The 25,220-nt window shown below is 52.9% G+C and overlaps 2 protein-coding genes across 4 annotated transcripts; one reads left to right on the forward strand and one right to left on the reverse strand.

Annotated features, from left to right (window-relative positions):
• Window positions 1-1,110: 1,110 nt before the first annotated feature.
• On the forward strand, window positions 1,111-22,390 carry FERMT3 (FERM domain containing kindlin 3). The gene is made up of 15 exons (XM_082477409.1): window positions 1,111-1,238; window positions 1,812-1,984; window positions 4,720-4,953; window positions 5,168-5,287; window positions 5,385-5,553; window positions 5,760-5,862; window positions 19,076-19,183; window positions 19,362-19,496; window positions 19,577-19,626; window positions 19,732-19,856; window positions 20,048-20,154; window positions 20,290-20,523; window positions 20,881-21,005; window positions 21,565-21,706; window positions 21,819-22,390. Exons 2-15 carry the CDS (start codon window positions 1,825-1,827, stop codon window positions 21,996-21,998), a joined length of 1,992 nt encoding a protein of 663 aa, XP_082333535.1. The 5' UTR covers window positions 1,111-1,238; window positions 1,812-1,824; the 3' UTR covers window positions 21,999-22,390.
• TRPT1 (tRNA phosphotransferase 1) lies at window positions 22,322-25,209 on the reverse strand. 3 transcript variants are annotated; one of them, XM_082477442.1, is made up of 8 exons: window positions 25,123-25,209; window positions 24,679-24,762; window positions 24,359-24,440; window positions 23,313-23,482; window positions 23,049-23,223; window positions 22,784-22,840; window positions 22,598-22,708; window positions 22,322-22,468 (listed from the first exon to the last, which is right to left on the reverse strand). In XM_082477442.1, exons 2-8 carry the CDS (start codon window positions 24,751-24,753, stop codon window positions 22,377-22,379), a joined length of 762 nt encoding a protein of 253 aa, XP_082333568.1. In that variant the 5' UTR covers window positions 24,754-24,762; window positions 25,123-25,209; the 3' UTR covers window positions 22,322-22,376. The 3 variants fall into 3 exon arrangements, with proteins under 3 accessions (XP_082333568.1, XP_082333566.1, XP_082333567.1); XM_082477440.1 differs by lacking the exon at window positions 25,123-25,209 and adding an exon at window positions 24,949-25,054; XM_082477441.1 differs by lacking the exon at window positions 22,784-22,840 and having other exon boundaries at window positions 25,123-25,199.
• Between the last annotated feature and the right edge of the window lie 11 nt (window positions 25,210-25,220).

Here is a 25,220-nt window from a genome sequence, read left to right on the forward strand (position 1 = left end):
TTTAATTACACTTTTCCACAGTTGCAACAAACTTTCTAAAAACCCTCTACTTGGACTGGGGTGGCTTCTGAGGCTGGACTGAAACTTCATTTGTTCCAGGAGTGCAGCTTTGGGGCTAGGAAGCTGCTGAGGCCAGCAGCTGGCTGCACTTCCTGCTGCCTTGACTTTGCATAAGCTGGCCTTCCCCTGGGAATCCCCAGCAGGCCTCCCCCATCTGGGTGGCACAGTCCTCCACAGGGATTCTGCTGCACCTCTGGTGCTACTGTCTCTTCAGGCTCTGTTCCCTCCATCCCCAAATTGATTGTCTAGAAAGGCTGAATTTCTGCTGGGAGCCAGTGACTATAAGACCTTGCTTTCCCAAAGCTTACATCCTGTTGCAGGTGATAAGAAGACGCTGGGCCACGAGGGGCCCTCTGAGTCACATTTGTGTAGGTACATGACAGGAGTGAGGCTCGTGGGTACTGGCCCCAGAGGAGAGTGATGCAGGTGGAGGGACAGTAGAGGTGGCAAGTCTGAAGTCTTGAAACCTGAAGGCGTGGGGGAGGCAGGTCGTGAAACATCAGGGGCCAATTTCTGTTCAGCTTTTCCTCTGGGCAGCTCTAAGGTTGACAAGTTTGGAAAAGAGGCCCTTAACTGGGGACAGGAAAGACATAAGGAAGTCGTTTCCCTCAGGGCCTTTAAGGATCTACTTTGTGGTGATAAAGGACATTCGGGGCTTGAGCTGACTTGACCTGCCAGGTCCCTAAATAACCCAGATCCAACCCTTTGAACTCCACCACTCTCCCTCTCTGCAGCTGAGTGATGCTTACAGCCCAAGGACCCCCACCTCACGACAGGTTGGAGATGAGAGATGGCTCCGACAAGGGAACATAAATAGGTGGCTTCTCTAGTTTGAAACGAGCTTCCCTCCAAATGACGGGACCCTTTGTGTGGTCTGGGGTCCACAAGCCCCACTTGCTTCCTGTGCTCACTGGGAGCAAAGGCAGGGCCCCACTGGAACCCCTGCCGCGCCACCACCGCGGTGCTGCTGGCCGTTGCTTCCTGCCCCCAGTGCCAGCACGCCCTGGGGAGGGGCCAGGCCCGCCCTGCTCTGATAAGGCGCAAGGGCTGCCCTCTGAAGGAAGCTCCACGGAGAGAGAGGAGAAGGAAGCACGCAGTGGTCTGCAGGTGTGCAGGCTGCAGCCGGGAGTGGCTGACGCTCCGACCCCCACCTCCAGCCCCAACCCCTTGCAGGGAAGGTAAGCCGGCCGGTGGCTGGAGACCCAAGGACCCTTCTCTTCCTCGCCCTCCGGCAGCCCCTCTGCCCAGCATGCCTCTCTCCATGTGGCAGCCTGGACTTTCCACTGCCCTAGAGAGGCTTCGGCTGGTTTGGGATGATGGAGCTGATCTTTGGGCCTGACTGGAGCTATTTTCTGACCTGGGCTCACAACCATTTCTAGGGTGGGCAGCTGCCAGTGCGGGCTTGGGCTGGGCTGTGGGCTGAGCAAGCTGACGGAGCTTGTGCTCAGCTCTGGCATCGAGCTGGGTCATGTTGAGTGAGGCCCTTCTTATTCTTACCGGGCCTCGTCTTCCCGTCTGCAAGAAGGGAGAGGGCTGGGCAACATAGACTCTGAAGGTCCCTTCAGCCCAGTCATCTGTGATGGAGAGAGGGTCTGAGGTTCGCCGGCAACAACTCAGCTCCCAGCGTCTTGCTGCCGCCGTGGCATTCTGGCTTACGGGCTTGCTCTCTGGGACCCCGCCTGTCCCGGGCACCACAGGCAGCCTACCAGGCCCCAGCTGCCCACCCTGCCTCCTTCCCACCCTCTCCCCAGAGCTGCCGCAGCCATGGCGGGGATGAAGACCGCCACAGGGGACTACATCGACTCGTCCTGGGAGCTGCGGGTGTTTGTAGGAGAGGAGGACCCCGAGGCCGAGTCGGTCACCCTCCGCGTCACCGGGGAGTCACACATCGGCGGGGTGCTCCTGAAGATCGTGGAGGAGATCAGTGAGTGCCCACCGCCCCCGCTGCCCACGGGGTCCCCTGGCGCTTCCGGACCAGCCCTGCTGCGTGGCCCTCGATAATGGAGTCACAGTGACTCAGGCACCAGCTTAATCATTTGGTTCCAAAAAAGACATTTCCCCAACTTAACTTCCCCTCCCTCCCACTGTTTTTCCTCCTTCCCTCCCGCTCCAACGGGTTCCGCTAAGACCCCAAGGAGCAGACCTGGCCACGGTCCTCCGTTCACCCACTTCTGGGGCAGGAGAGGCCTTGCCTGGGCTGAGGCAGAGGTCCCATTCTGGGGGTCGAGAGGAGCCCAGAGGGGGATCCTGCTGACTTGGGGACGGGCTCCCACACCCTCTCCCCGGGCGGGCGGAAGCCCTCAGCAGGCGGGTGACAGGCCCAGCCTGGGTGGGAAGGCCCTGCCCCCACAGGAAGTTACAGCACAGCCGCCTGTGGTATCAGCCCTGGAGGGGAGCAGGGCCACTGACACGGGGGCTTCTCATCGCCTTTCCCTGCTGGGGGTGTGGGCTGCCCCTTCCTGGGAGGGCGGCGGGCTCGCTCCGATAGCCAGAGCCGGAAGGCAGGCCCGCGATAGTGCCGGCCAGCCTGGGTCCTGGGTCCCCCGGCGGTGGGGGTGAGTGGGCTTCCTCAGACCCAGCCAACCCGCCGTGGGCGGCCTGGGAGGGAGGTCAGTGGCTTGTGGACAGCACGGGGCCTCAGGGCAGCCCGGCCACAGGGCTGAGGTGGTGAGGGAAGCCTCCAGAAGGCAGGGCCCAAGGAGGTTGTGAAAGCAGAAGTGGAGAGTAGAGGGTCCCTCAGGAGACCGGGTGTCAGAGACTCAGGCAGGCTTGGCCGAGCAGGGCGGAGAGGGTGAAGACCAGGTGCTCCAGGAGAAGAGCCGGCTGGCCCCGGGGCATGGCCCACAGCGAAGCGAGAGGCCTGAACCAGCGGCCAGCTGGACCTACCCCTCCACCCGCTGCTGGGCCCCCGGGGTCAAGTCCCTCCAGATCCTGTCCCCAGCCCCGAGGATACTGTTGTGCCCACCCACCCCCCAACTCCCACTCATTCCTTAGCACATCAGAGGTCTACTGACGGCCATGCTGGCTGGGCCAGCCCCTGATCTGGAGCGCAGCCGGGCAGGTGGGACCCGCCCTTTAGCTGCCGGCACAGGGCTGAGTGTTGGCTGCTGCACCTAGCCCGGGACAATATGAATCCTGAGAGGGGGCCACAGCAGGGAGGAGCGAGGCGACACACTGGGGCACGGGGACGTGCGGTGCTGAATCGGAGCCCCAAGGCTGGGGAGGACTCCTGGACTATGACAAGAAGCGAGGCTGGGGTGAATGCCATAAGGCGTCTTGGACTCCATCCCGGAGGTGGAGAGCAGCTGTGCCGAAGGGTTTCCAGTGGGAGGCTGTCAGGCTAAGGCAGGCCCCTTGGGTCGGGTGAGGATGGACAGGTGAGTTTGGAGGAGGGCTGGCATTGGTAAAATGTGGTGGCTAAAAGTGAAAGGGAGGAAGCTCGGGCCTGGCAGGAGAGCCGTTGTCACCCAGCCCCCAGGGAGCTGATGAGGGGAGGGGGCACCTCTGTCCAGTGTCAGGCAGAGCGAGGTGAAGTGGAGCACCTTGAGGGCTGGGACTAGGAGTCACTGCGTTTATAGTCCCAGAGCCGGGCACGTGGGCTGGTGAACAAGGGTTTCTGGAATGATCGAAGCCAGTGGACGTGCCCCTTAGCCAGTGGCTTGGGGGTTTCTGGCCTGGGGCTCACAGCAGGAAGATGAAGCCGTAGACTAGGTGAGACCCCGGGAAGAGGCCGTGGCTAAGGAGGGAGAAGAGGGTCCTCTGACTGAACCAACGGGGAAGCACGGGGGCAGGCCAGGAGAGGGGGCCAACGAGACAGAACAAGAGCAAAGGGTCAGGAGGAGACGGGGAGTGGGTGCCATAAAACCAAGAACAGAGTGAAGGCACAGAGGGCGACTTCAGGGCAGGAGGAAGAGGGAGGGGGGTGCGGCAGAGGACGGGACCACTCCCCAGGAAGGGCTTTGACACTAGTGGGCTCTGCTCTTCCACTGTGCTCACCTGGCACCAGTTCAGGCTCCTGAAGGGAAGGTGGAGAGGAGAGCACGTGTCCTCCTTCACTAGCTGCATGACCTCGAAGTGCTCGCATTTCTAACCGAAGGCCAATGCGCTGTGTTGATGCGGCCGCATGCCTGGGTCACTCAGTGTCCACTGCTGCTCACATCTCAGGAGCTAGAAAACTGAGGCCCAGAGAGGTTCAGGTCTTGGCAAAGGTCACAGAGCTAGTAACCGCTAGATATTTATGGAGTGCCTGCTGCTGCGTGCCCGGCACAACCCCAGGCCCCGCAGTTGCCTCTGGCTCCCGGGAATGCCAGAGAGAAGCCATGAAGCCAGGAACTGCGGGAGGACACAGGAGGTGCTGTACGGGGGAGCCCAAGGCACTGGAGTGCGTGAGGCGGGAGCACTGAGATTCTGGGTTGGGGGCTCCCCTGGGAAGTGACTCCCCTCAGTAGCAACTGAGCCCAGGGGACAAGCAGGGTGAGCCAGCAAAGAGCCGTTCTGCCGTGACCTCCGTCCTAGCCCCCAAGGCAACCCCGCCTGGCCCCGCCCCTGGCCTGGGCAGGGGAGCGGCGGTCACCACCTCTGAATTCCAGGCTTGTGCTCAGCACTGGGGGCAGGGCCCTCCAAGGCTGACGTGGTCCCCCCTTGCCTGTGGCCTCACAGAGCGGAAGCAGGACTGGTCAGACCATGCCATTTGGTGGGAACAGAAAAGACAATGGCTGCTGCAGACCCACTGGACACTGGACAAATACGGGATCCTGGCGGACGCCCGCCTCTTCTTTGGGCCCCAGCACCGGCCTGTCCTCCTGCGGCTGCCGAATCGCCGTGCCCTGCGCCTCCGAGCCAGCTTCTCCCAGCCCCTCTTCCAGGCTGTGGCTGCCGTCTGCCGGCTCCTCAGTGAGTCCCGGCTGGTCCCCACTCTGCCCCCTGCAAGGGTCCTGCCAGGGGGCACGTTCCCTCCCTTTCCAGGCCCAGCTGTTGTCACCTCGGTCTTGCTGATCTGTTCCCCACCCGGCTTGTGGGGCTGGGCCCTGCCCCAAGCTGCCCGTGGGTGGGGCGGGCAGTCACAGGGCAGGACCCCAGCCCCCACCGAGACCCTTGCTCCTCTCAGGTATCCGGCACCCTGAGGAGATGTCTCTGCTCCGGGCTCCTGAGAAGAAGGAGAAGAAGAAGAAGGAAAAGGAGCCGGAGGAGGAGGTGTATGACTTGACCAAGGTCGTCCTGGCCGGGGGTGAGTGCAGGCGGGGCAGCCCAGGGGCGGCCACAAGGGCAGGCCCCGGACGCCTGGGGTCGGGGCCGGGCCTGGTTGACCGTGACCCGCACTCCAGGCGTGGCACCTGTGTCGTTCCGGGGGATGCCAGCCCACTTCTCAGACAGTGCCCAGACCGAGGCCTGCTACCGCATGCTGAGCCGGCCGCTGGCACCGCCAGACCCCCTCCTGCTCCAGCGCCTGCCTCGGCCCAGCTCCCTCTTGGACAAGACCCAGCTCCACAGCAGGTGCCTCGCCTGCCGGGTCTTCACCTGCCCTTGTGCCTGAGCTTCTGCTCCCAGAGCCCACACCCTCCCCTGTGTCCTGCTCGTCCCAAACCCACGCCTGTCCCCAGGCCTTTCCTGCATGGGTGTGCTCGCCCCAGCCCCTGCCCAGCCCGCCCCACTGCCCCCGGCTCGGCCCTGACCCTGCCTCTGCCTGCGCTGCGGCCCAGGTGGCTGGACTCGTCGCGGTGCCTCATGCAGCAGGGTGTCAAGGCTGGGGACATGCTCTGGCTGCGCTTCAAGTACTACAGCTTCTTCGACCTGGATCCCAAGGTGGGCTGGGTCAGGGAGAAGGGGTGTCTGGATCAGTGGGACACGGGGACCTTGCTTCGGGGGTCTGGGCTCTGGGAATGTTAGACACTTGTAGGCGTCTGTCCATCTGTCCATTTGTCCATCCACACCCGTTTATTAACTCCACCGACATGGTGCTGGGCCCCAGTTGATGGCAAGACCTGTTTCTCAAGGACCGTCAGGGAGATAATGACCACAGCTCAGTGTAGATGGTTGTAGGTGCCCCTGGGAAGGCTGCTCAGGTGGGAGGCACCCACACCTGCACTCAGGGAAGGCTTCCTGGAGGCGGTGGCACTGGGACCTGCAGGGACTAGGGGCAGGTGAAAGACGAGGCTTTGCGGGCAGCCACCTGTGTGCCTCTCTCCCTCCCTGCCTGCCGTCCCCACCGGCCACCAACAGGCTCCATGAATCCATCTGGAAAACCTCCAGGTGCTCCCTCTACCTGTGGCCCCACTTCTCTGCACCCCTTCACTGCAAAACTGCTAAATGCCATTGTCTCTAGAACCCTGGGGTCCAGCGTCTTTGCTCCCCGGAAGCCTTTCCTGTGGGTGCCCCTCGACTCCCTCTCTCTCCTCAGCCACCTCTATCCTAGAGTCTTCTATCCTGGAGTCCCTGTCCTGCTGAGGTGACCACGCCCTCCATGCCATCTGTCCCCTGCTCACTTCCCGTCCACTTTTTTTTTTTTTTTTTTTTGGCTGTGCCACGTGGCATACAAGATCAAACCCGCTGCAGTGGAAGTGTGAAGTCTTAACCACTGGACGGCCAGGGAAGTTCGCCATCCACTTCTTACTTGGCCACTTGGGATCCCCACGCGCACAGGGGTCTGCAGCTGCCCTGCCCAGGTTCCTCAGCCCTTCCTCCTCTCTCCACACCTCTGGGAGTTGCGGGCTCCAGGGCTCCATCCCCAGCCTCCTTCTCTCTCCCCTTTCTCCCAGGAAGCTCCAGCCTCCTGGATTTAAGGATCATCTCTGTGCTCTTTATAGATTTACCACCTCCAGCCCAGACCTCTCTCCCCTGAGCTCTAGACTCTCATGTCCAACTGGCTGTCTCTGCTCTGGCACCTAACGGGCATCTCAGCTTCTGCCTGAAACAGAACTCTTTTTTTTTTTTTGAAAGTAGCCTTCCACTAGGATAAGCCTACTTGTTTTGGACATAGTAACCTTTTAAAATTATTTATTTATTCATTTGTTTATTTATTTATTTATTTGCTGCATTGGGTCTTCGTTTTTGCGCGCAGGCTTTTCTCTAGTTGGGGTGAGCGGGGCTACTCTTCGTTGCGGTGTTCAGGCTTCTCATTGCGGTGGCTTCTCAAAGCACAGGTTCTAGGCGCGTGGGCTTCAGTAGTTGCAGCACACAGGCTGAGTAGTTGCGATGCATGGGCTCAGTAGTTGTGGCGCGTGGGCTCAGTAGCTGTGGCACGCAGGCTCAGTAGTTGTGGCTCGACGGGCTCTAGAGCACAGGCTCAGTAGTTGTGGCGCACGGGCTTAGTTGCTCGGCGGCATGTGGGATCTTCCTGGACTGGGGATCGAAGCCGTGTCCCCTGCATTGGCAGGTGGATTCTTAACCACTGCGCCACCAGGGAAGTTCTGAAACAGAACTCTTGATTCCAAGTCTGCCCAGCACATCCTCCCACCATGGACTCATGGCAAAATCCCCGCACTTACACTATTCTGGGTCTTTCTTTCCCTTTCCCTCTCATCTCATCCCTCATTGTGTCCTGTTGATCCTTCCTTGAACTAGACATCCCAAACCACCCGTTCCTCTCTGTCTCTTCATCTGCCCAGCATCAGGCTCTCGCGTGTGGGTTGCTGCAACCCCTCCTAATGGACCTCTCTCCTCCTTTGGCCTCCCCAACCTCCACGCAGCATCTGGAATGAACGTTTACAGGTGCATTAGGTCCTGTCAATCCTGCTTAAAAGGCTGCTGTGGGTGCCTGTGGCCCAGGACCATGCTGATCTGGCCCTGGCGCTGCCCACTCCCTCCCACCCGCCCGGCCTCCCTTTCCTCTCCTTCCACATCCCTGCTCCTTCCTCTCTTCCAGACTGTTGTGCCCTTTTCCCGCCTTCCCTGCCTTCTTTTGTTTGTTGGTTTTTATTGAAGTATAGTTGATGAACAATATGATCTAAGTTACAGGTATACCGTATAGTGATTCACAATTTTTAAAGGTTATACTCCATTTATAGTTATCATAGAATATTGGCTATGTTCCCTGTGTTGTACAATATTCCCTGCCTTCTTTTTATTTTTTAAATTTTTTAATTAATTTTTTTTTTTTTTGGCTGTGCTGCGCAGCTTGCGGGATCCCCCGCCAGGGGTCAAACCTGGGTCCCTGGCAGTGAAAACACGGAGTACTAAACCAGTTGACCTCAGGGAATTCCCACCCCTGCCTTCTTTTGGATTGAGTAGTTTTCATGATTCCATTTATCTCCTTTATAAGAGTGTATTATCTATGCTGCTTTTTTTTTTCTGTTTTTGGCAGTTGCTTTAGGGGTTATAATTACCATCCAGCGAAATACCGCTTCACTACAGTGTAAGAACCTTGCGGTGGGATCCCCTCTTCCCCTCCCAGCCTCTGTGCTCTTGTTATCACACACTTCCCTTCTACATACGTCAAAGCCCACGATACATTGTCATCCTTGTTGCTGCTATTCTTATTTATTTATTTATTTATTTATTTATTTTGCCGCGCCGCGCAGCTTGCAAGATCTTAGTTCCCTGACCAGGGATCGAACCCGTGCCCTTGGCAGTGAAAGCACGGAGTCCTAACCACTGGACTGCCAGGGAATTCCCTGTTGCTGTTATTATTATGATGATGGCTGTATTGAGAAATAATTCATTACCATATAATTTGCCCGTTTAAAGTGTACAACTCAATGGTTTTTAGTATATTCACAGAGTTGTGCAACTATCACCACAATCAGCTTTAGAACATTTTCATCATCCCCAAAAGAAATCTCACACCCATTAACAGTCACTCCTCATTTATCCCCCACCCCCCCTCAGCCCCAGGCATCTACTAATCTCTTTTCTGACTCTATAGATTTGCCTGCTCTGGACATTTCATATATATGAAATCGTGCAATATGTGGCCTTTTGTGGCTGGCTTCTTTCACTTAGCATAATGTTTTCAAGGTTCATCCATTTGTAGCCTGTCTCAGTGTTTCATTCCTTTTTATTGTAAAATTATATTTCATTGTACATATATGCCACACTTTATTTATCCATTCATCAGTTAATAGATGTTTGTATTACCCCCACTGGTTGGTTGTTATGAACAATCCTGCCATGAATATTCATGTACAAGTTTTTGAGTGGGCATATATTTTCATTTCTCTTGGGTATATATCAATACCTAGGAGTAGAATTGTTGAGTCATCATCATGATTATTTTTACTTTAACCAGTCCATTTTTTTTTTAACATCTTTATTAGAGTATAATTGCTTTACAATGGTGTGTTAGTTTCTGCTTTATAACAAAGTGAATCAGTTATGCATATAAATATGTCCCCATATCTCTTCCCTCTTGCGTCTCCCTCCCTCCCACCGTCCCTATCCCACCCCTCTAGGTGGTCACAAGGCACCCAGCTGATCTCCCTGTGCTATGTGGCTGCTTCCCACTAGCTATCTATTTTACATTTGGTAGTGTATATATGTTCATGCCACTCTCTCACTTTGTCCCAGCTTACCCTTCCCCCTCCTCGTATCCTCAAGTCCATTCTCTAGTAGGTCTGCGTCTTTTTTCCCGTCTTGCCCCTAGGTTCTTCATGACCACTTTTTTTTTTTTTTTTAGATTCCATATAAAAATATGGAACGCTTCACGAATTTGCATGTCATCCTTGCACAAGGGCCATGCTAATCTTCTCTGTATCGTTCCAATTTTAGTATATGTGCTGCCAAAGCGAGCACAGTCCATTATTTTTTTATTACACTTTTAGTTTTGAGATAACTGTAGATTCACAGACAGTTGTAAGAACTAATACATGAGATCTCAGATACCTGGGGACTCATTACCCAGTTTACCCCAACCAGTATCACAACCAGGACCTTGACATGATACAGTCAAGACACAGAACAGTTCCATCAGCAAATTGTCCTGCAAATGCATTTTTAAAATATGGAAAGCAGTCTTTTCTCTCTGCCTACACACTCACCATTCCCTGTGCTCCTTATTCCTGTGTATCGATCTGGATTTCCAGCTGGTATCATTTTCTGTCTGCCTGAAGGACTTCCTTTAACATTTCTTGTCAAGCTGGTCTACTGGTGATGAATTCTTTCAGCTTTTGTACGTCTGTATAAGTCATTATTTTGCCTTTGATTTTGAAAGATATTATTTGGTGTAGAGTTCTTGGTTGACATTTCTTTTTCCTTAAAAATTCTGCCTCACAGTCTTGTGGCTTGTCTCTCTTTGTTCATCTGTATGTAATGCGTGTTTTTTCTGACTGCTTTTTTTTTGTTTTTTTTTTAATTTATGGCTGCGTTGGGTCTTCGTTTCTGTGCGAGGGCTTTCTCTAGTTGTGGAGAGCGGGGGCCACTCTTCATCGCGTTGCGCAGGCCTCTTCACTATCGCGGCCTCTCTTGTTGCGGAGCACAGGCTCCAGACGCGCAGGCTCAGTAGCTGTGGCTCACGGGCCCAGTTGCTCCATGGCATGTGGGATCTTTCCAGACCAGGGCTCGAACCCGTGTCCCCTGCATTGGCAGGCAGATTCTCAACCACTGCGCCACCAGGGAAGCCCCTTTCTGACTGCTTTTATGATTTTCTCTTTATCACTGGTTTTAAACAATCTGATGATCACGTGCCTTGGTTCGCTTCAGGTTTCTCATGCTTGGGGTCCATTGAGCCTCCTCAATCTGAGTTTATAGTTTTCATCAACTTTGGAAAAATTTTGGCCTTTATTTTTTCAGATATATTTTCTGCCCCCCCCCCTCTTTTATGGGATTCTGATCACATGACTATTAGACTGCTTAAAATCATCCCACAGCTCACTGATGCTCTGTTCAGTTTTGTTTTTTCCCCGTCTTATTTTTCTGTGTTTCATTTTGGATAGTTCTATCGCTCTGTCTTCAAGTTTACTAATCTTTTCTTCTCCCGTGTCTAATATGTCATTAATACCCTGCCTAGAAGTTCAATTTTGACCTTTTTTAATATTTTCCATCTCTCCTTAACATGCTCATGCTTTTCTCTACCTTCTTGAACATACAGGATATATTTAAAATAATTTTTTTTAGTGTTTTTGTCTACTAATTCTATTATCTGTGTCATTTCTGGATTTACTTTTATTGACTATTTATCTCCTAATTATGAGTTGTATTTTTCTGCTTGTTCTCATGCCTGGAAATTTTTTTTGTTTTTTGGAAAATTTTTATTTGATGCCAGACACTACAAATCTTATGTTCTTGGGTCCTGGATTTTTTTTTTTTTTTTTTGGTAGTGCTTTAAATATCTTTAAACATTGTTTGGGGATGAAGTTAAGACACTTGGAAACAGTTTGATCCTTCTAAGGTTTGCTTTGAACATGAACTAATCATTATTTTATAATAATTAAATAATAATTAATTAGATCAGAAAAAAACCATCTTTTAATCTAGGGCTAATTTACCCCATTATTGTGGCAAGAGCCTTCTGAGTTTTTTTTTTTTTTTTTTTTTTTTGCCACACGGCTTGTGGGATCTTAGTTCCCTGACCAGGGATTGAACCTCGGCCCTTGGCAGTGGTCACCGCTGGACCACCAGGGAATTCACGTGTTCTGAGTATTCTGATGTTATATATATGATGAGGCTTCTCTAATCTGTGTTGGGAATATGAACTATTCCGACCCTCATGTGAGCTCTGGTAAGTGTTCCACCTGCTCCTTTTAGTGTTTCTTTCTAGCCTGGAGTTATTTCCTTATACACATGTGCTGATCAGTACCCAGCTAATGACTAAAGAGGAGCCCTCTGCTGATTTCCATCCAGAGTTTTCTCTCTGTGCAGCTCTCTCCTCTGCAACACTCTGTCCCATGAATTCTAGCTGCCTTGGACTCCCCAGATTCTCAACTGCACCTGCTCACCTCAGGGAATATGCTGGGCTCCGTTTGGGGTCCTCTCCTTTCCCTTCTCTCAGGGATCCCTGTTCTGTGTGGTCTGTTGTCCAGTATCTAAAATCCGTTTGGTCTTTGTCGTTTTCTTTGTTTTAATTAAATTTTAGGGAATTCCCTAGAGGTCCAGTGGTTAGGGCTCTGTGCTCTCACTGCTGAGGGCCCAGGATCAATACCTGGTTGGAGAACTAAGATCCCACAAGCTGTGTTTCATGTCAAAAGAAAAAAAAAAGCTTAAATTTTATTTTATTTATTTATTTTTTAAAATTTATTTATTTATTTATGGCTGTGTTGGGTCTTCGTTTCTGTGCAAGGGCTTTCTCTAGTTGCGGCAGGCAGGGGCCACTCTTCATCGCAGTGCACGGACCTTTCACTGTCACGGCCACTCTTGTTGCGGAGCACAAGCTCCAGACGCGCAGGCTCAGTACTTGTGGCTCACGGGCTTAGTTGCTCCGCGGCATGTGGGATCCTCCCAGACCAGGGCTCGAACCCGTGTTCCCTGAATTGGCAGGCAGATTCTCAACCACTGCGCCACCAGGGAAGCCCCTTAAATTTTATTTTTAATCAAAGTAACATATGGTGGCTTAAAGAGTTGAATTGTCCTAATAGTAATAACAATAAAACAAAACAAAACAAAACAGTTCCCTGCCCCACCTCTCTCTTTCCCAGATTTCTGATCCCTAGAGACTATAGGTTTTGACTCTGTAGCTTTTTATTTATTTATTTATTTTTATAAATTTATTTATTTTTATTTATTTATTTTTGGCTATGTTGGGTCTTCGTTTCTGTGCGAGGGCTTTCTCTAGTTGTGGCAAGCGGGGGTCACTCTTCATCGCGGCGCGCGGGCCTCTCACTGTCGCGGCGTCTCTTGTTGCGCAGCACAGGCTCCAGACGCGCAGGCTCAGTACTTGTGGCTCACGGGCCCAGCCGCTCCGCGGCATGTGGGATCTTCCCAGACCAGGGCTCGAACCCGTGCCCGCTGCATTGGCAGGCAGATTCTCAACCACTGCGCTACCAGGGAAGGGAAGCCCCTCTGTAGCTTTCTATTCTAGTGTTTACATCTATATGACAAGCTTATATATGTCTATTCCCTTGACTTTTTCATTTCACGCATAATCTATTCACTTTGTATGAAAGGTGAAGATTTATCTGTCTTATATCCTCCCTCCTTCCCCCACAACACACGCATCTCTTTGCATCTTTCCAGTTGAGCTGTGTTGTAGCTTTTGGTTAAAACAACGTGAGTGTGGCTGTAAATAGTAACACATATAAATAACGTTCTTAGCTAAGCCACAGAGTAACTATACTTCCTTTCTTGGTTTATTTCTTTTCTATTAATTGTCTGTCTGTGTACAGTTAGAAGAGAGACCCCAAAAGGCTATCTGGACACTCTCTGTGAGTCTATGGCTTGCCATGGGGCATCTTCAGAGTGATGAGGTGGGATGTTCCATAACCAAGCCCCTCCAACATTGCAACCTAAGGACAATGCCCCTTTCAAAATGATCGATCACCTTAGGATATCAGTCAGTGTTATTTCCTGGTCAGAACCATGGAATGGTAGCAGTCTAGACCCATTGCTTAACTGTTGTCCTTGAACCTCCCTTCACTATTTCCTGGGAATTCCTATATTGGATTTCTTGATTCCTGGATCTCTTGTGTTCCTTTTTCTTGACTGACTCCCTCATCTTGATGGAGCATATATTTCAATAGCTTCCCCTAAAATGGTAAAATAGTAATAGCTTCCCCTAAGTGGTTTGAAATCCTGCGTGTTTGGGAAGGTTGCTGTTCTACCCTCACTTGCATGATAGTTTGGCTAGGTACAGAATTCTAGGTTTGAAACATTTTCCTGCCAAATTTTGAAGCCACCTTCCCATTGTCCTCTAGTTTCCAGTGTTGCTGTTGGGGAGTCCAATGCCATTTTTTATTTTCAATCCTTCCATGTGTGACCCTTTTAATTTTTCTTGAAAGGGGAGGGGAGGCCCCAGAAGCTTTTTTTTTTTTTTTTTTTTTTTTCCAGAAGCTTTTAAGAATCTTCTTGGGAGTTGCCTGGTGGTCTAGTGGTTAGGATTCAGCATTTTCACTGCTGTGGCCTGGGTTCAAGCCCTGGTAGGGGAACTGAGATCCTGCAAGCCATGCAACGTGACCAAACAAAAACAAAAGCAAAAACACAAAAGAATCTTCTCCTTATCACTTGGTGTTTAAAAATCTCTCAATAGTATGTCCTCGTATGAATCTTTCTTCATTGATTGTCCCACACACTTGCTGAGCCCTTTCAAATCAGGGTCCTCCAGTTCTAGAATAATGTTCTATACAATCTCTTTAATAATTTACTCCCCTCTATTTTTCTGCTTTTTTTTTTCCCCCTGGAACTTAGTAGATGTTAGACCTCCTAGATTAATTTTTAAAAGAAAAAAATTAGACATTTATATTTTCTTTCTTTTTTTTAATGCTTGTTGTCTTTTTGTTCTACTTTCTGGAAAGTTCCTTGACTTATCTTCCAAATGAGCCATTGAATTTTTAATTTCTGCAACTGTCTTTTTAAATTCTAAGAGCTCTTATTTTCTGACTGTTCCTTTCTGAAGTGTTTTTTGTTTTGTTTTGTTTTTTAGTGTAACATACATTTAGAAATATTCACAAATGTAAACCAACAAAACTTTACCAGCCTTCAGAAGCCAAGCAGTATTTCCCACAGGGGGAACCACTAATGTTACTGCTAACACCATAGATTAGTTTTGCCTGTATTTGAAATTTACATAAATGAAATCACGCAGTCTATACTCTTTTGTGTCTGGGTTTTTTCACTCAGCATTATGCTTGTACAAGTCATCCATGTTCATATAGTGGTAGCATATTTCTCACTGGTGTGTAATATTCCACGCTGTCAATATACCACAACTAATTTTCCATTCTGTTGTTGATGAGCATTATGCAATTTTCAGTTTGGGCTATTATGAATAGAGATACTGTGAACATTCCAGCATATGTTTTTGGTGAACATATGTACACGTTTCTATAAGGTATATACCCAGAGGTGGAATTGCTGGGTTGTGGGGCAGGCATTGGTTTAGCTGTACTAGATAACTACACACTCATACACCCCCACCAGCAGTGTATGAGTTTCAGTTGTTCCACAACTTCACCAGCAGGTATTTCCTACCTTTTCCATTTTAGCCATTCTGGTAGGTGTATAATAGTATCTCACATGGTATTTTGTTTGTTTCTTCAAGCAGCTTTACTGAGATATAACTTACAGACAATAAAAATTGCCCACTGTAAGCAGTTTATTTTTAGTAAAGTTATACTGTTGTGCAACCATCACCATAATCCAGTTTTAGAACATTTCCATCACCCCAGAAAGTTCTCTAGTGCCCATTTGCAGTCATTCCTCATCCCACACCCAACCCCAGGCAACCAATGATGTGCTTTTTTAAAAAAATTTATTTATTTGTTTGTTTTTATTTTTGGCTGCATTGGGTCTTCGTTGCTGCGTGCAGGCTTTCTCTAGTTGCAGCGAGCAGGGGCTACTCTTCGTTGCGGTGCACTTGCTCTAGGTGCCCGGGCTTCAGTAGTTGTGGCACACAGGCTCAGTAATTGTGGCTCGCGGGCTCTAGAGCATTCAGGCTTCAGTAGTTGTGGCATGTGGACTCAGTAGTTGTGGCTCACGGGCTGAGTTGCTCCGCGGCATGTGAGATCTTCCCGGACCAGGGCTCGAACCCGTGTTCCCTGCACTGGCAGGTGGATTCTTAAACACTGCGCCACCAGGGAAGCCCTGATGTGCTTTTTATGTGACTTTAATTTACATTTCCCTGATGACTAATCAAGTTGGCAACTTTTTCATATGGCTATTAGCCATTTGGATATCCTCTTTTGTGAAGTTTCTTTCCAACAGTTTTGCCAGTTTTTATATTGAGTTGCTTGTCTTTTTCATATTGCTTTGTAGGAGTTCTTTATATATTCTATACATGAGTACTTTGACGGATAAATATATTGTGAATATATTTTCCCACTCTGTGCTTTGCCTTTTCATTCTCTTAGTGGTTTATTTTGCTAAGCAGAAGCTCCTAATTTTAATATAATCTGAGTCGTATTTTTTTTTATGATTAATATTTTTTGCACCCTGTTTAAGAAATCTTTTATTCTAAGATCACACAGATGTAGGCCTATTTTTCTCCAAAGACTTTATTGTTTTAACTTTGATATTTAGATCTTTGACCCAAATGGAATTGGTATTTGTATGTAGTGTGAGGTAGGGATACAAAAACTTTTTAAATTTTTTTAAAAAATTTATTTATTTTTATTTATTATTTATTTTTGGCTGTGTTGGGTCTTCGTTTCTGTGTGAGGGCTTTCTCTAGTTGCGGCAAGCGGGGGCCACTCTTCATCGCGGTGCGCGGGCCTCTCACCATCGCGGCCTCTCTTGTTGCGGAGCACAGGCTCCAGACGCGCAGGCTCAGTAGTTGTGGCTCACGGGCCTAGTTGCTCCGCAGCACGTGGGATCTTCCCAGACCAGGGCTCAAACCCTTGTCCCCTGCATTGGCAGGCAGATTCTCAACCACTGCGACACCAGGGAAGCCCTTTAATTTTTAAATTAAAAAAAATTTTTAACATATGGGTATCCAATTGACCCAGGTCCATTTAGTGAAAAGAGCGTCCTTTCCCCAGTGATAGCAAGGTCACCTTTGTCTTAAGTCAGGTGAACATACATGTGTGGGTCTCTCTCTGACTCTCTTCGATTACATTGATCAATTTGTCTCTCTTTGTGAATGCCATGCTGTCTTAATTACTATAACTTTATAATCACGTTTCTTTTATTTTTTAAAAAAAATATTTATTTATTTATTTATTTATTTTTGGCTGCGTTGGGTCTTCGTCGCTGCGCGTGGGCTTTCTCTAGTTGCGGGGAGCGAGGGCTACTCTTCGTGTGGTGCACGGGCTTCTCATTGCAGTGGCTTCTCTCGTTGCAGAGCACGGGCTGTAGGCGCACACTCTCAGTAGTTGTGGATCACGGGCTTAGTTGCTCCGCGGCATGTGGGATCTTCCTGGACCAGGGCTCGAACCAGTGTCCCCTGCACTGGCAGGCAGATTTTTAACCACTGCGCCACCGGGGAAGCCCTGCATTGGGTCTTTGTTGCTGTGTGTGGGCTTTCTAAAGTTGGGGTGAGCAGGGGCTACTCTTCGTTGTGGTGCGTGGGCTTCTCATTGCGGAGGCTTCTCTTGTTGCGGAGCACAGGCTCTAGGCACGTGTGCTTCAGTAGTTGTGGCACACGGGCTGAGTTGCTGTCTTCCAGGACCAGGGCTTGAACCTGTGTCTCCTGCATTGGCAGGCGGATTCTTAACCACTGCGCCACCAGGGAAGCCCCACATTCCTTTTAAAAATAGCAACCTGTTCTTGTTTTATGAATGCAGTATTTTGTCTCTGTAAGGATTCTGACTGGTGTTTGAAGTTTTTTCTGCTCCCTGCGTTGTCTTTATTTCCTCCAAGCTCTTTTTTTCCCCTGTCTGACTATAGTTCATGGGTCTCTGTTGTTCATTCCAGCAGCTTTCCTAAAATGTGGGTAATCCCTGCCTGTCTTTTCATATTTAGAAGTAAGGCTCTAAGAAGCCAGTTGGAAACCCTGGGTGGATGAATAGGGCTTGGCATTTTAGGCCTCCTGGGGAAGATGGGGCAGGAATGCCACTTTCTGTGGGGGTTTTCTCTTTGGCTTCTCAGCAGTGAATGCTCTGATCTCCTGACTGGGGAATAGAAGGCTCATTGCCAATGTCTTTGGTGACAAGTGGGGAAGGGCTGGGGATGTCTCCCCTTTCAAAATGCCAACTTTCCCTTAATTCAGCTGTTTTCAGCACAATGCACCCCACACCCAGATGTACCAAATGCAGGGGTACCTCTGTCTCAGCATCTCGAGAGTAAATCTCTGGTTTCTACCTGGTGCCAGCTAGCTGTCACTTGGCTGCAGGGAGTGGGGAGGGAAGTGCTCTTTTTATAGATTTTCTGTGGTCCTCATTTCAGCCCACCCTCGCCTCCCAGAGGATCCCAGACCTGAGCCTGTCCGCCATGTGAACTGGATGCCTTTGTTCAGATCTTAGTTTTTTTGCTGTTGGCTTTCTGATCTTTTTTTTTTTTTTTTTTAACATCTTTATTGGAGTATAATTGCTTTACAATATTGTGTTAGTTTCTGCTGTATAACAAAGTGAATCAGCTATATGTATACATATATCCCCATATCCCCTCCCTCTTGCATCTCCCTCCCACCCTCCCTATCTCACCCTTCTAGGTGGTCACAAAACTCATTAGTGCTTTTGCCATAGAACAAGAAAGGGAAAAGTGTGTGAGATCCCAGCTCTCCTTCCCTGCAACTCAGTTCCTGTTCATGTTTTTGCTTGTTCATCTTCCAAAATTTTGTTGGTATCTCTCACCAGCTGTAGTTGTCTCCCCTCTCTCTTCTTTGTCCTTTGGGGTTTATCCTTTTTATGCCTTTGCTATCAATTTTGGTGGGTTTCAGAGGGAGTGTGGTCTTGGTCTTCTGTGGGTAACTGGGATCCCCCTTTGAGTTCCTTCTCTCTGGAATGTTCTTCCTACCACTCTTCCCTTCAGTGGCTTGCCCATCCTCAGGTCTCAGCGCAGCATGTCACCTCCCCAGGGAAGCTTTCCTGGAATGCTTCCTCCTGTGGAGTAGCCCCCCCGCCCCCGCACCCCAGTTCCATTCTCTCTCATCACCATCAAACTTGTGGGCTTCCTGCCTGAGCACACAAGTGAGGTGCCCTTTGGAAGCTACTTCCTTTATCGCTTTGATCGTACTCTTGAATCACTTCACTTACTTACTGACTGGTTTACTCAGTCCCCCTTGTCCATTCAGCAGCATGCAGGGCACGCAGTAGACAAATACTCAATATCTGCACAAAGAGGTTTAGAGGGAAGGAGCTGCCACTTGCCTGGGCAGATGGGGCTGGCAGGCTGGGAGGCTGGGAGGCTGGGAGGCTGGGATTGGGGTTGTGGAGCCACCAAATGAGCTTGCACAGCACAGAGGCAGGACTGAGGCCCGAGGCGCGCAGGAGCTGGCTGCAGGGGGTGTTCAGGGCAGTTAGCACCCGGCCAACCCAGCCTCCCCCTCCCACCACTCCAGACAGAGCCGGTGAGGCTGACGCAGCTGTACGAGCAGGCTCGGTGGGACCTGCTGCTGGAGGAGATTGACTGCACCGAGGAGGAGATGATGGTGTTTGCAGCCCTACAGGTGCCGGGCAGGCCTGGGGACCCTGGGGGGCTACAGGTGCGCGCCCTACAGGTGCGCGCCAGGCCCAGGGCAGGGAGGGTGTTCCAGAGGGGGCCCATCTCCGGGGAAGCCCAGCTGAGGGCACTGTTGGGCTAAGCGGCTGTCCGCTCAGCCCTCCTTGGTCACATGCTCCTCCCAGTACCACATCAACAAGCTGTCCCAAAGTGGGGAGGTGGACGAACCGGCTGGCACAGACCCGGGGCTGGATGACCTGGATGTAGCCCTGAGCAACCTGGAGGTGAAGCTGGAGGGGTCGGCGCCCACGGACGTGCTGGTGAGGAGGGGCCCCAGTCAGGGGTTGGGGTCAGGGTCAGGTGCAGGGACCAGGTCCCCCCTGACTCCTCTCCTCCCCAGGACAGCCTCACCACCATCCCAGAACTCAAGGACCATCTCCGGATCTTCCGGTGAGTTTGGGCCCAGAATTGGCAGCCCGGCTGGAGGGGCCCAGTGTGGAGAGAGGACAGGAGGGAGGGAGGGGGCCTGTCACGAACCTCCCACCTCACCCTCAGGCCCCGGAAGCTGACCCTGAAGGGGTACCGCCAGCACTGGGTAGTGTTCAAGGAGACCACGCTGTCCTACTACAAGAGCCAGGACGAGGCCCCCGGGGACCCCATTCAGCAGCTCAACCTCAAGGGTGAGTGAGGGCGGATTGGCCAGGAGAGGGACAAGGGCTGTGTGCTGGCCGGGTGAAGGCTCTCACTTGTCTCCTCCTGGGGGCGGGGAAGATGCCCTCTGACCTGTGGCCACTGTGCAGGGCTGGCGTTCACCCAGGGCCCTCTCAACAGGGCTCCCTTCCCCAGCCTAGCCCACCCCTTCTTCCTCCAGGCTGTGAAGTGGTCCCTGATGTCAACGTCTCAAGCCAGAAGTTTTGCATTAAACTCCTGGTGCCCTCCCCTGAGGGCATGAGTGAGATCTACCTGCGGTGCCAGGATGTGAGTGAGGGCTGGGCAGGGGCCAGGACTGAGGCTGGAGTGGGGATGGGGCCAGGGCTGAGCCAGGCCAAGGGCAGGGGGCTGAGCTAGAGCCTCGCCAGCCCCTCACCTCCCTCTCCGCCCCTCCCACCCCAGGAGCAGCAGTATGCCCGCTGGATGGCCGGCTGCCGACTGGCCTCCAAGGGCCGCACCATGGCAGACAGCAGCTACTCCAGCGAGGTGCAGGCCATCCTGGCTTTCCTCAGCCTGCAGCGGACAGGCGGCGGGGGCTCGGGCAACCACCCCCAGGGCCCTGACGCCTCCGCTGAGGGCCTCAACCCCTACGGGCTTGTCGCCCCCCGCTTCCAGCGAAAGTTCAAGGCCAAGCAGGTGCCAGAGGGAATAGGTGGCGGGAATGGCCAGACAGTTTACCTGGCCACCCTTGCCCCTGGATGTCCACAGAGCCTTCCTCTGGAAATGCACACGCTCACTCGCTCCTTCTCCCACCTGGGTCCCTGAGACTGAACGTGCTGGTTCCCACCCTCTGGGGGGGTGGTCACGGTCCAGCTGCCCACATCCACCTCAGGGCCCGGCTCAGCTCACATTTGCTGAACGGTGAGAGGGTGCACTCGGGTGGACCCACACTGGGCACTGGCCCTGCCCCAGGCTCAGCATCCTGTCTTCCTGATGGGGACAGGCAGGGGGTCTCAGGGACCTTGGCAGCCCCTCACCAGCATTGTCCCACAGCTCACTCCACGGATCCTGGAAGCCCACCAGAATGTGGCCCAACTCTCGCTGTCTGAGGCCCAGCTGCGCTTCATTCAGGCCTGGCAGTCCCTGCCTGACTTCGGCATCTCCTATGTCGTGGTCAGGTATGAGTACCACCCCAGTCCACTCTGCTAAGCACCATCTCTGAAGATGGTAAAGCCATCTGAAGGCTTCCTTCCTGTCCTCTGCGGGGAGACCTTACCGAGGGCACCCTGCGTGCACCCCCTCCATCCTGCAAACACAAGAGAGGGATCAGGCGGGGAGAGCAGGAGATCCCGCACCCGTCCCAGCTCTGCCACACACCATTTCCTCTCTGGGCCTTGGGCAGCTGATCTGCAGGACAGGGTTGGGTGGCTGCTGTGACAGGAAGTGCCCCCTTTGACTGCCCATTTTCCAAGCCTGCAAAGATAGGAGCAACTGGAGGACGATGCTACAAGAAAAAAGTTGCTATCGAAGAGCACGGACTCTTTGCCTGACGCTGCTACATGCTATCATCGTGATTATATTGATTAACCCCCATTTTCCAGATAAGGAACTTGAGACCCAGAGGACCTAAGTGATTTACTTGCCAGCTTGCTGCTGAGCTCCGCACCTGGCTGTCTGGGAGGGCTCTGGGGCCATGCGGGGTGGGGCCCCGGCTCACACTCTCCCCTTGGGCACCAGGTTCAAGGGCAGCAGAAAAGACGAGATTCTGGGCATCGCCAACAACCGACTGATCCGCATCGACTTGGCCGTGGGCGACGTGGTCAAGACCTGGCGCTTCAGCAACATGCGCCAGTGGAACGTCAACTGGGACATCCGGCAGGTGGGCCCGGAGTGAGGGTGGGGGAGGGACACGGGGCTGGGCCAGACCCAACCAGGGCAGGGCTGCTCCCTCATCCCACCCCCTACCAGCCCTCTGACTGCCCACTCCACAGGTAGCCATCGAGTTTGACGAGCACATCAACGTGGCTTTCAGCTGCGTATCTGCCAGCTGCCGCATCGTGCATGAGTACATCGGGGGCTACATCTTCCTGTCAACGCGGGAGCGGGCCCGCGGGGAGGAGCTGGACGAGGACCTCTTCCTGCAGCTCACGGGAGGCCACGAGGCCTTCTGAAGCCTGTCTTACTGCCCCCGCCCCACTCACCACCTTCCATGACCGCTCCAAAGCCCACACCCATTGGGATTCACTGCCCACACCCTCTCCAGACGTGCACTGACCGAGCTGGGCACATTCACCCACTGTCACTGGCCTTGTGTAGACCAGGGACCTGGCTGGGCCAGACTCCGCCATCCCCCAGGCTAGGGAGGGTGGGCTCTAGTTTGTACAGCACCCGCCCTTCCCTTGTGTGAGTGACCAAGACCAACACCCCTGACCTAGCTGCAGTCCCCGAGCACATGAGGAAGACTGGCTACAGCTACAGGACGATGACTCACAGGTTCAGACTGGAGTTTCTCTTTTGTTATCTTTTTACATTTAAAAAAAATAAATATTTTATTGTTGGGTCATCCTTCTTCCTCTGGAGCTGTGCTTGGGGTCACTCTGACACTCTGTCTCTTCATTACCAGCCAAGGAGAGGGGCTTTCCTGAGAGAGAAAAGAGTTGGTTAGAGAAGGGAGAACTAAGTCAGTCTGGGGTTGGGAGCTGGGAAAGAGGTGAGGGCAGAGGGCACAGGCTTCAGGCACAAAGAATAGGGGTGGGGTGGTGGTTCTTACGGGTAGGGCGTAGCTGCAGGGCCTCCTTGAAATACTTGGGAGGCAGGACGCCATCAGCGTTCCCTGGAGTCAGGATCACCCCGTTAGCAGAGCGGAAGAAGGGGATTCCATCTGCAGACAGAGCCAGAGATGTGACTCATGCCCTCTCTGAAGGCCTGGGGCAATACCTGCTGTGTCCAGACTCACCTGCCAGGGCCAGGGGCCCGTTGATGAACACGGCCACTTCGCAATTTGGCCGCATGCCTGAGTAGACAATTGGAGCTGGGGTCTGGGGCGTCTGGATTGTAGTTATCAAACCTGGGTGGGCTGGGGTCCTGAGCTCACTGCGGTGCGGGTGGGGGGTTGCTCCTGCATGCAGGGCTTGGGCTGCCCCTGGACAAGAGGCTATGACCCTTGGAGGGGGACCTGGGAGGACAGAATGGGTGGGAGTAGCTTGGGGGGGGGCACTGACCACTGATGACACCAGGGTCCCCAGGCAGTCCCGCGGCCAGGTGGATGTGCGTCCTCCCCCGGCAGGACAGGCCCTTGAGCAGGATGGATGGCCAGTGCCGCCAGAATGTGCCATGGACGAGCATCAGGGGCAGGGCCTGCGGGGCCTCCAGGGGAATCAGCTCCAACTCAGGTACCTGGGATGGATGGGGGGATGGGCAGCAGTGAGATCCCCTCACAGACAGGGGTCTCACATGGCTCTCCCACTTGTCCCCTTAGCTCCCACCTGCAGGGAGTGACCCTGATTGGCCCGGATGAGAGGGCCGGCGCCGGGCTCCCCTGGCCGCAGGGCGAACCGCTGCTTCCCATTGGTGTCCACCACGCGCTGCACATCTTCAACTGAGAAGCTGCAGAACTGGGGCAGCTGCAGGAGGGTGCCCAGGGGCACAAAACCATCTGTGGGCAGGTAGAGTGGTCAGGAGCTGAACTTGCTCTGGCTTGGGCCAGAGTTAACAGGGGAAGCCACAGGCAACAAGAACAGAGCCCGTGTGACCTATAGAAAGTCTCCCCTGGGACTTCCCTGGTGGCACAGTGGTTAAGAATCCGCCTGCCAATGCAGGGACACGGGTTCGAGCCCTGGTCCGGGAAGATCTCACGTGCCGTGGAGCAACTAAGCTCGTGCGCCACAACTACTGATCGTGCACTCTAGAGTCCGCGAGCCACAACTACTGAGCCCGCGCGCCTAGAGCCCGTGCTCCGCAACAAGAGAAGCCACCGCAATGAGAAGCCCGCGCACCGTAACGAAGAGTAGCCCCCACTCGCCATAACTAGAGAAAGCCTGCACGCATCAACGAAGACCCAAGGCAGCCAAAAATTTAAAAAATAATTAAATTTTAAAAAAAAAGAAAAAGAAAGTCTCTCCTTTCTGAGCCTCAGTTTCTCAACTTATACGGGAATAGGATCTGCCTCATGGAGGGTCACAAAGATCAAGTGACCCTTTTGAGCACAGTACCCAGCCCAGAGTGGACACTCAATAAACATCAGTTGCCCCAACACCCCCGCAGTGCCCAGTCTTGGGATAAGTGTTTATTGGGCCACTGGGCTGGAGGTATCACCAGGCCTGGCCCAGATAGAGGCTCCTCTCCCAGTCTGCCCTGGACATGATACTGGGCTCTGGGCCTCGGTCTTCCCTATACACGGAAGGGATGTACCTTCTGTGCTGTTCCCATAGGACTGCGGTGGGAGCCATGAGGGAAGGCAGTCACAGACAGGCTCACACTGTTCCCTGGGCTCCAACCACTCCTGGGCCCAGCCTCTAAGATGCTCACTTACCGGCCCCCATGGGAAGCCCCAGCTTCAGGGCCCCGTGGCGCAGGGCATAGGACAGAGCCTTGGACAGTTGTACATCTCGGTCCTGAAAGAGCCCAGAGGTGGCCGTTAGTCCCCGTGGTGACCCTGCCCTGCTGCTCACCCTGAACTCAGCGATCTGCTGTAGGAGACCAGAGGGAGAGGTGTCCCTGTGCTCCCCGGGAACAGCACAACCCATCTGCCCCCACTGCCACCCCACCAGCGTTTCCCAGGGAGCAGGACTCAGAGTCCCCCTCCCCTGCCCTCCCACATTAGGAGCAGGGGTGAGGGTGGAGGGGGCGCACCTGTTCCCGGGGTCTGTGAGCCCTTCTACCCTTGGGCCCTGCTGCTTCCTGCCTCCTTCCTCTAGAGGCGTTCATGGCCAAGACCTGTGGGGAGCAGTGAAATGTGGAGACTGTTAAGGACCTTCCCATGTCCCCACGCTGCCCAGAAAGTCACAAAGCCTCAGGATGTGAGAGCTGGGGGGAGGGGGATATTCAGATTTCTAAATTCACTTCCCACCCCTAACTCCCTGGTGCAGATAGGGAAACTGAGGCCCAGCAGGCAAGACTTGCCCAAGGTGACACTCTGTCAGCCACAGGGCCCAGGGGAGTCGAGCCCCAGCGACCCAGGCTCCTGGTCTGCCCCGCAAAGCGGGCCTGGGGAGGCGGGGCCGGCAACCAGGCTAACGGGGCAGAAATGTCTGGGCCGGCCAGAGAGACAGAGCCGGGACACACGGGAAGGCTCACCGACTCCGGGGCCCAGGCAGCTGACCCCGACGGGCCCTGACCGCCAGGACCGGCCAATGAGAAGCCGAGGAAGAAGGGGGCGGGTACTTCCGCTCCGG

This window comes from Balaenoptera physalus, assembly GCF_965194825.1.
Source record: "Balaenoptera physalus genome assembly, chromosome: 10".
NCBI classification, from domain to species: Eukaryota; Metazoa; Chordata; class Mammalia; order Artiodactyla; family Balaenopteridae; genus Balaenoptera; species Balaenoptera physalus.

What these genes read in the sequence shown, in the direction of transcription:
- TRPT1 (XM_082477442.1), bottom strand. Translation starts at nt 24,753, where the DNA reads ATGAACGCCTCTAGAGGAAGGAGGCAGGAAGCAGCAGGGCCCAAGGGT. An exon ending in GGACCCTGGTGTCATCAGTG is followed by an intron (nt 22,841 to 23,048) that starts GTCAGTGCCCCC and finishes TTGTCTACTCAG; the next exon opens with GCATGCGGCCAAATTGCGAA. An exon ending in CCTGCAGCTACGCCCTACCC is followed by an intron (nt 22,469 to 22,597) that starts GTAAGAACCACC and finishes TTTCTCTCTCAG; the next exon opens with GAAAGCCCCTCTCCTTGGCT.
- FERMT3 (XM_082477409.1), top strand. Translation starts at nt 1,825, where the DNA reads ATGGCGGGGATGAAGACCGCCACAGGGGACTACATCGACTCGTCCTGG. An exon ending in TCTTCGACCTGGATCCCAAG is followed by an intron (nt 5,863 to 19,075) that starts GTGGGCTGGGTC and finishes CCACCACTCCAG; the next exon opens with ACAGAGCCGGTGAGGCTGAC. An exon ending in GACCATCTCCGGATCTTCCG is followed by an intron (nt 19,627 to 19,731) that starts GTGAGTTTGGGC and finishes CCTCACCCTCAG; the next exon opens with GCCCCGGAAGCTGACCCTGA.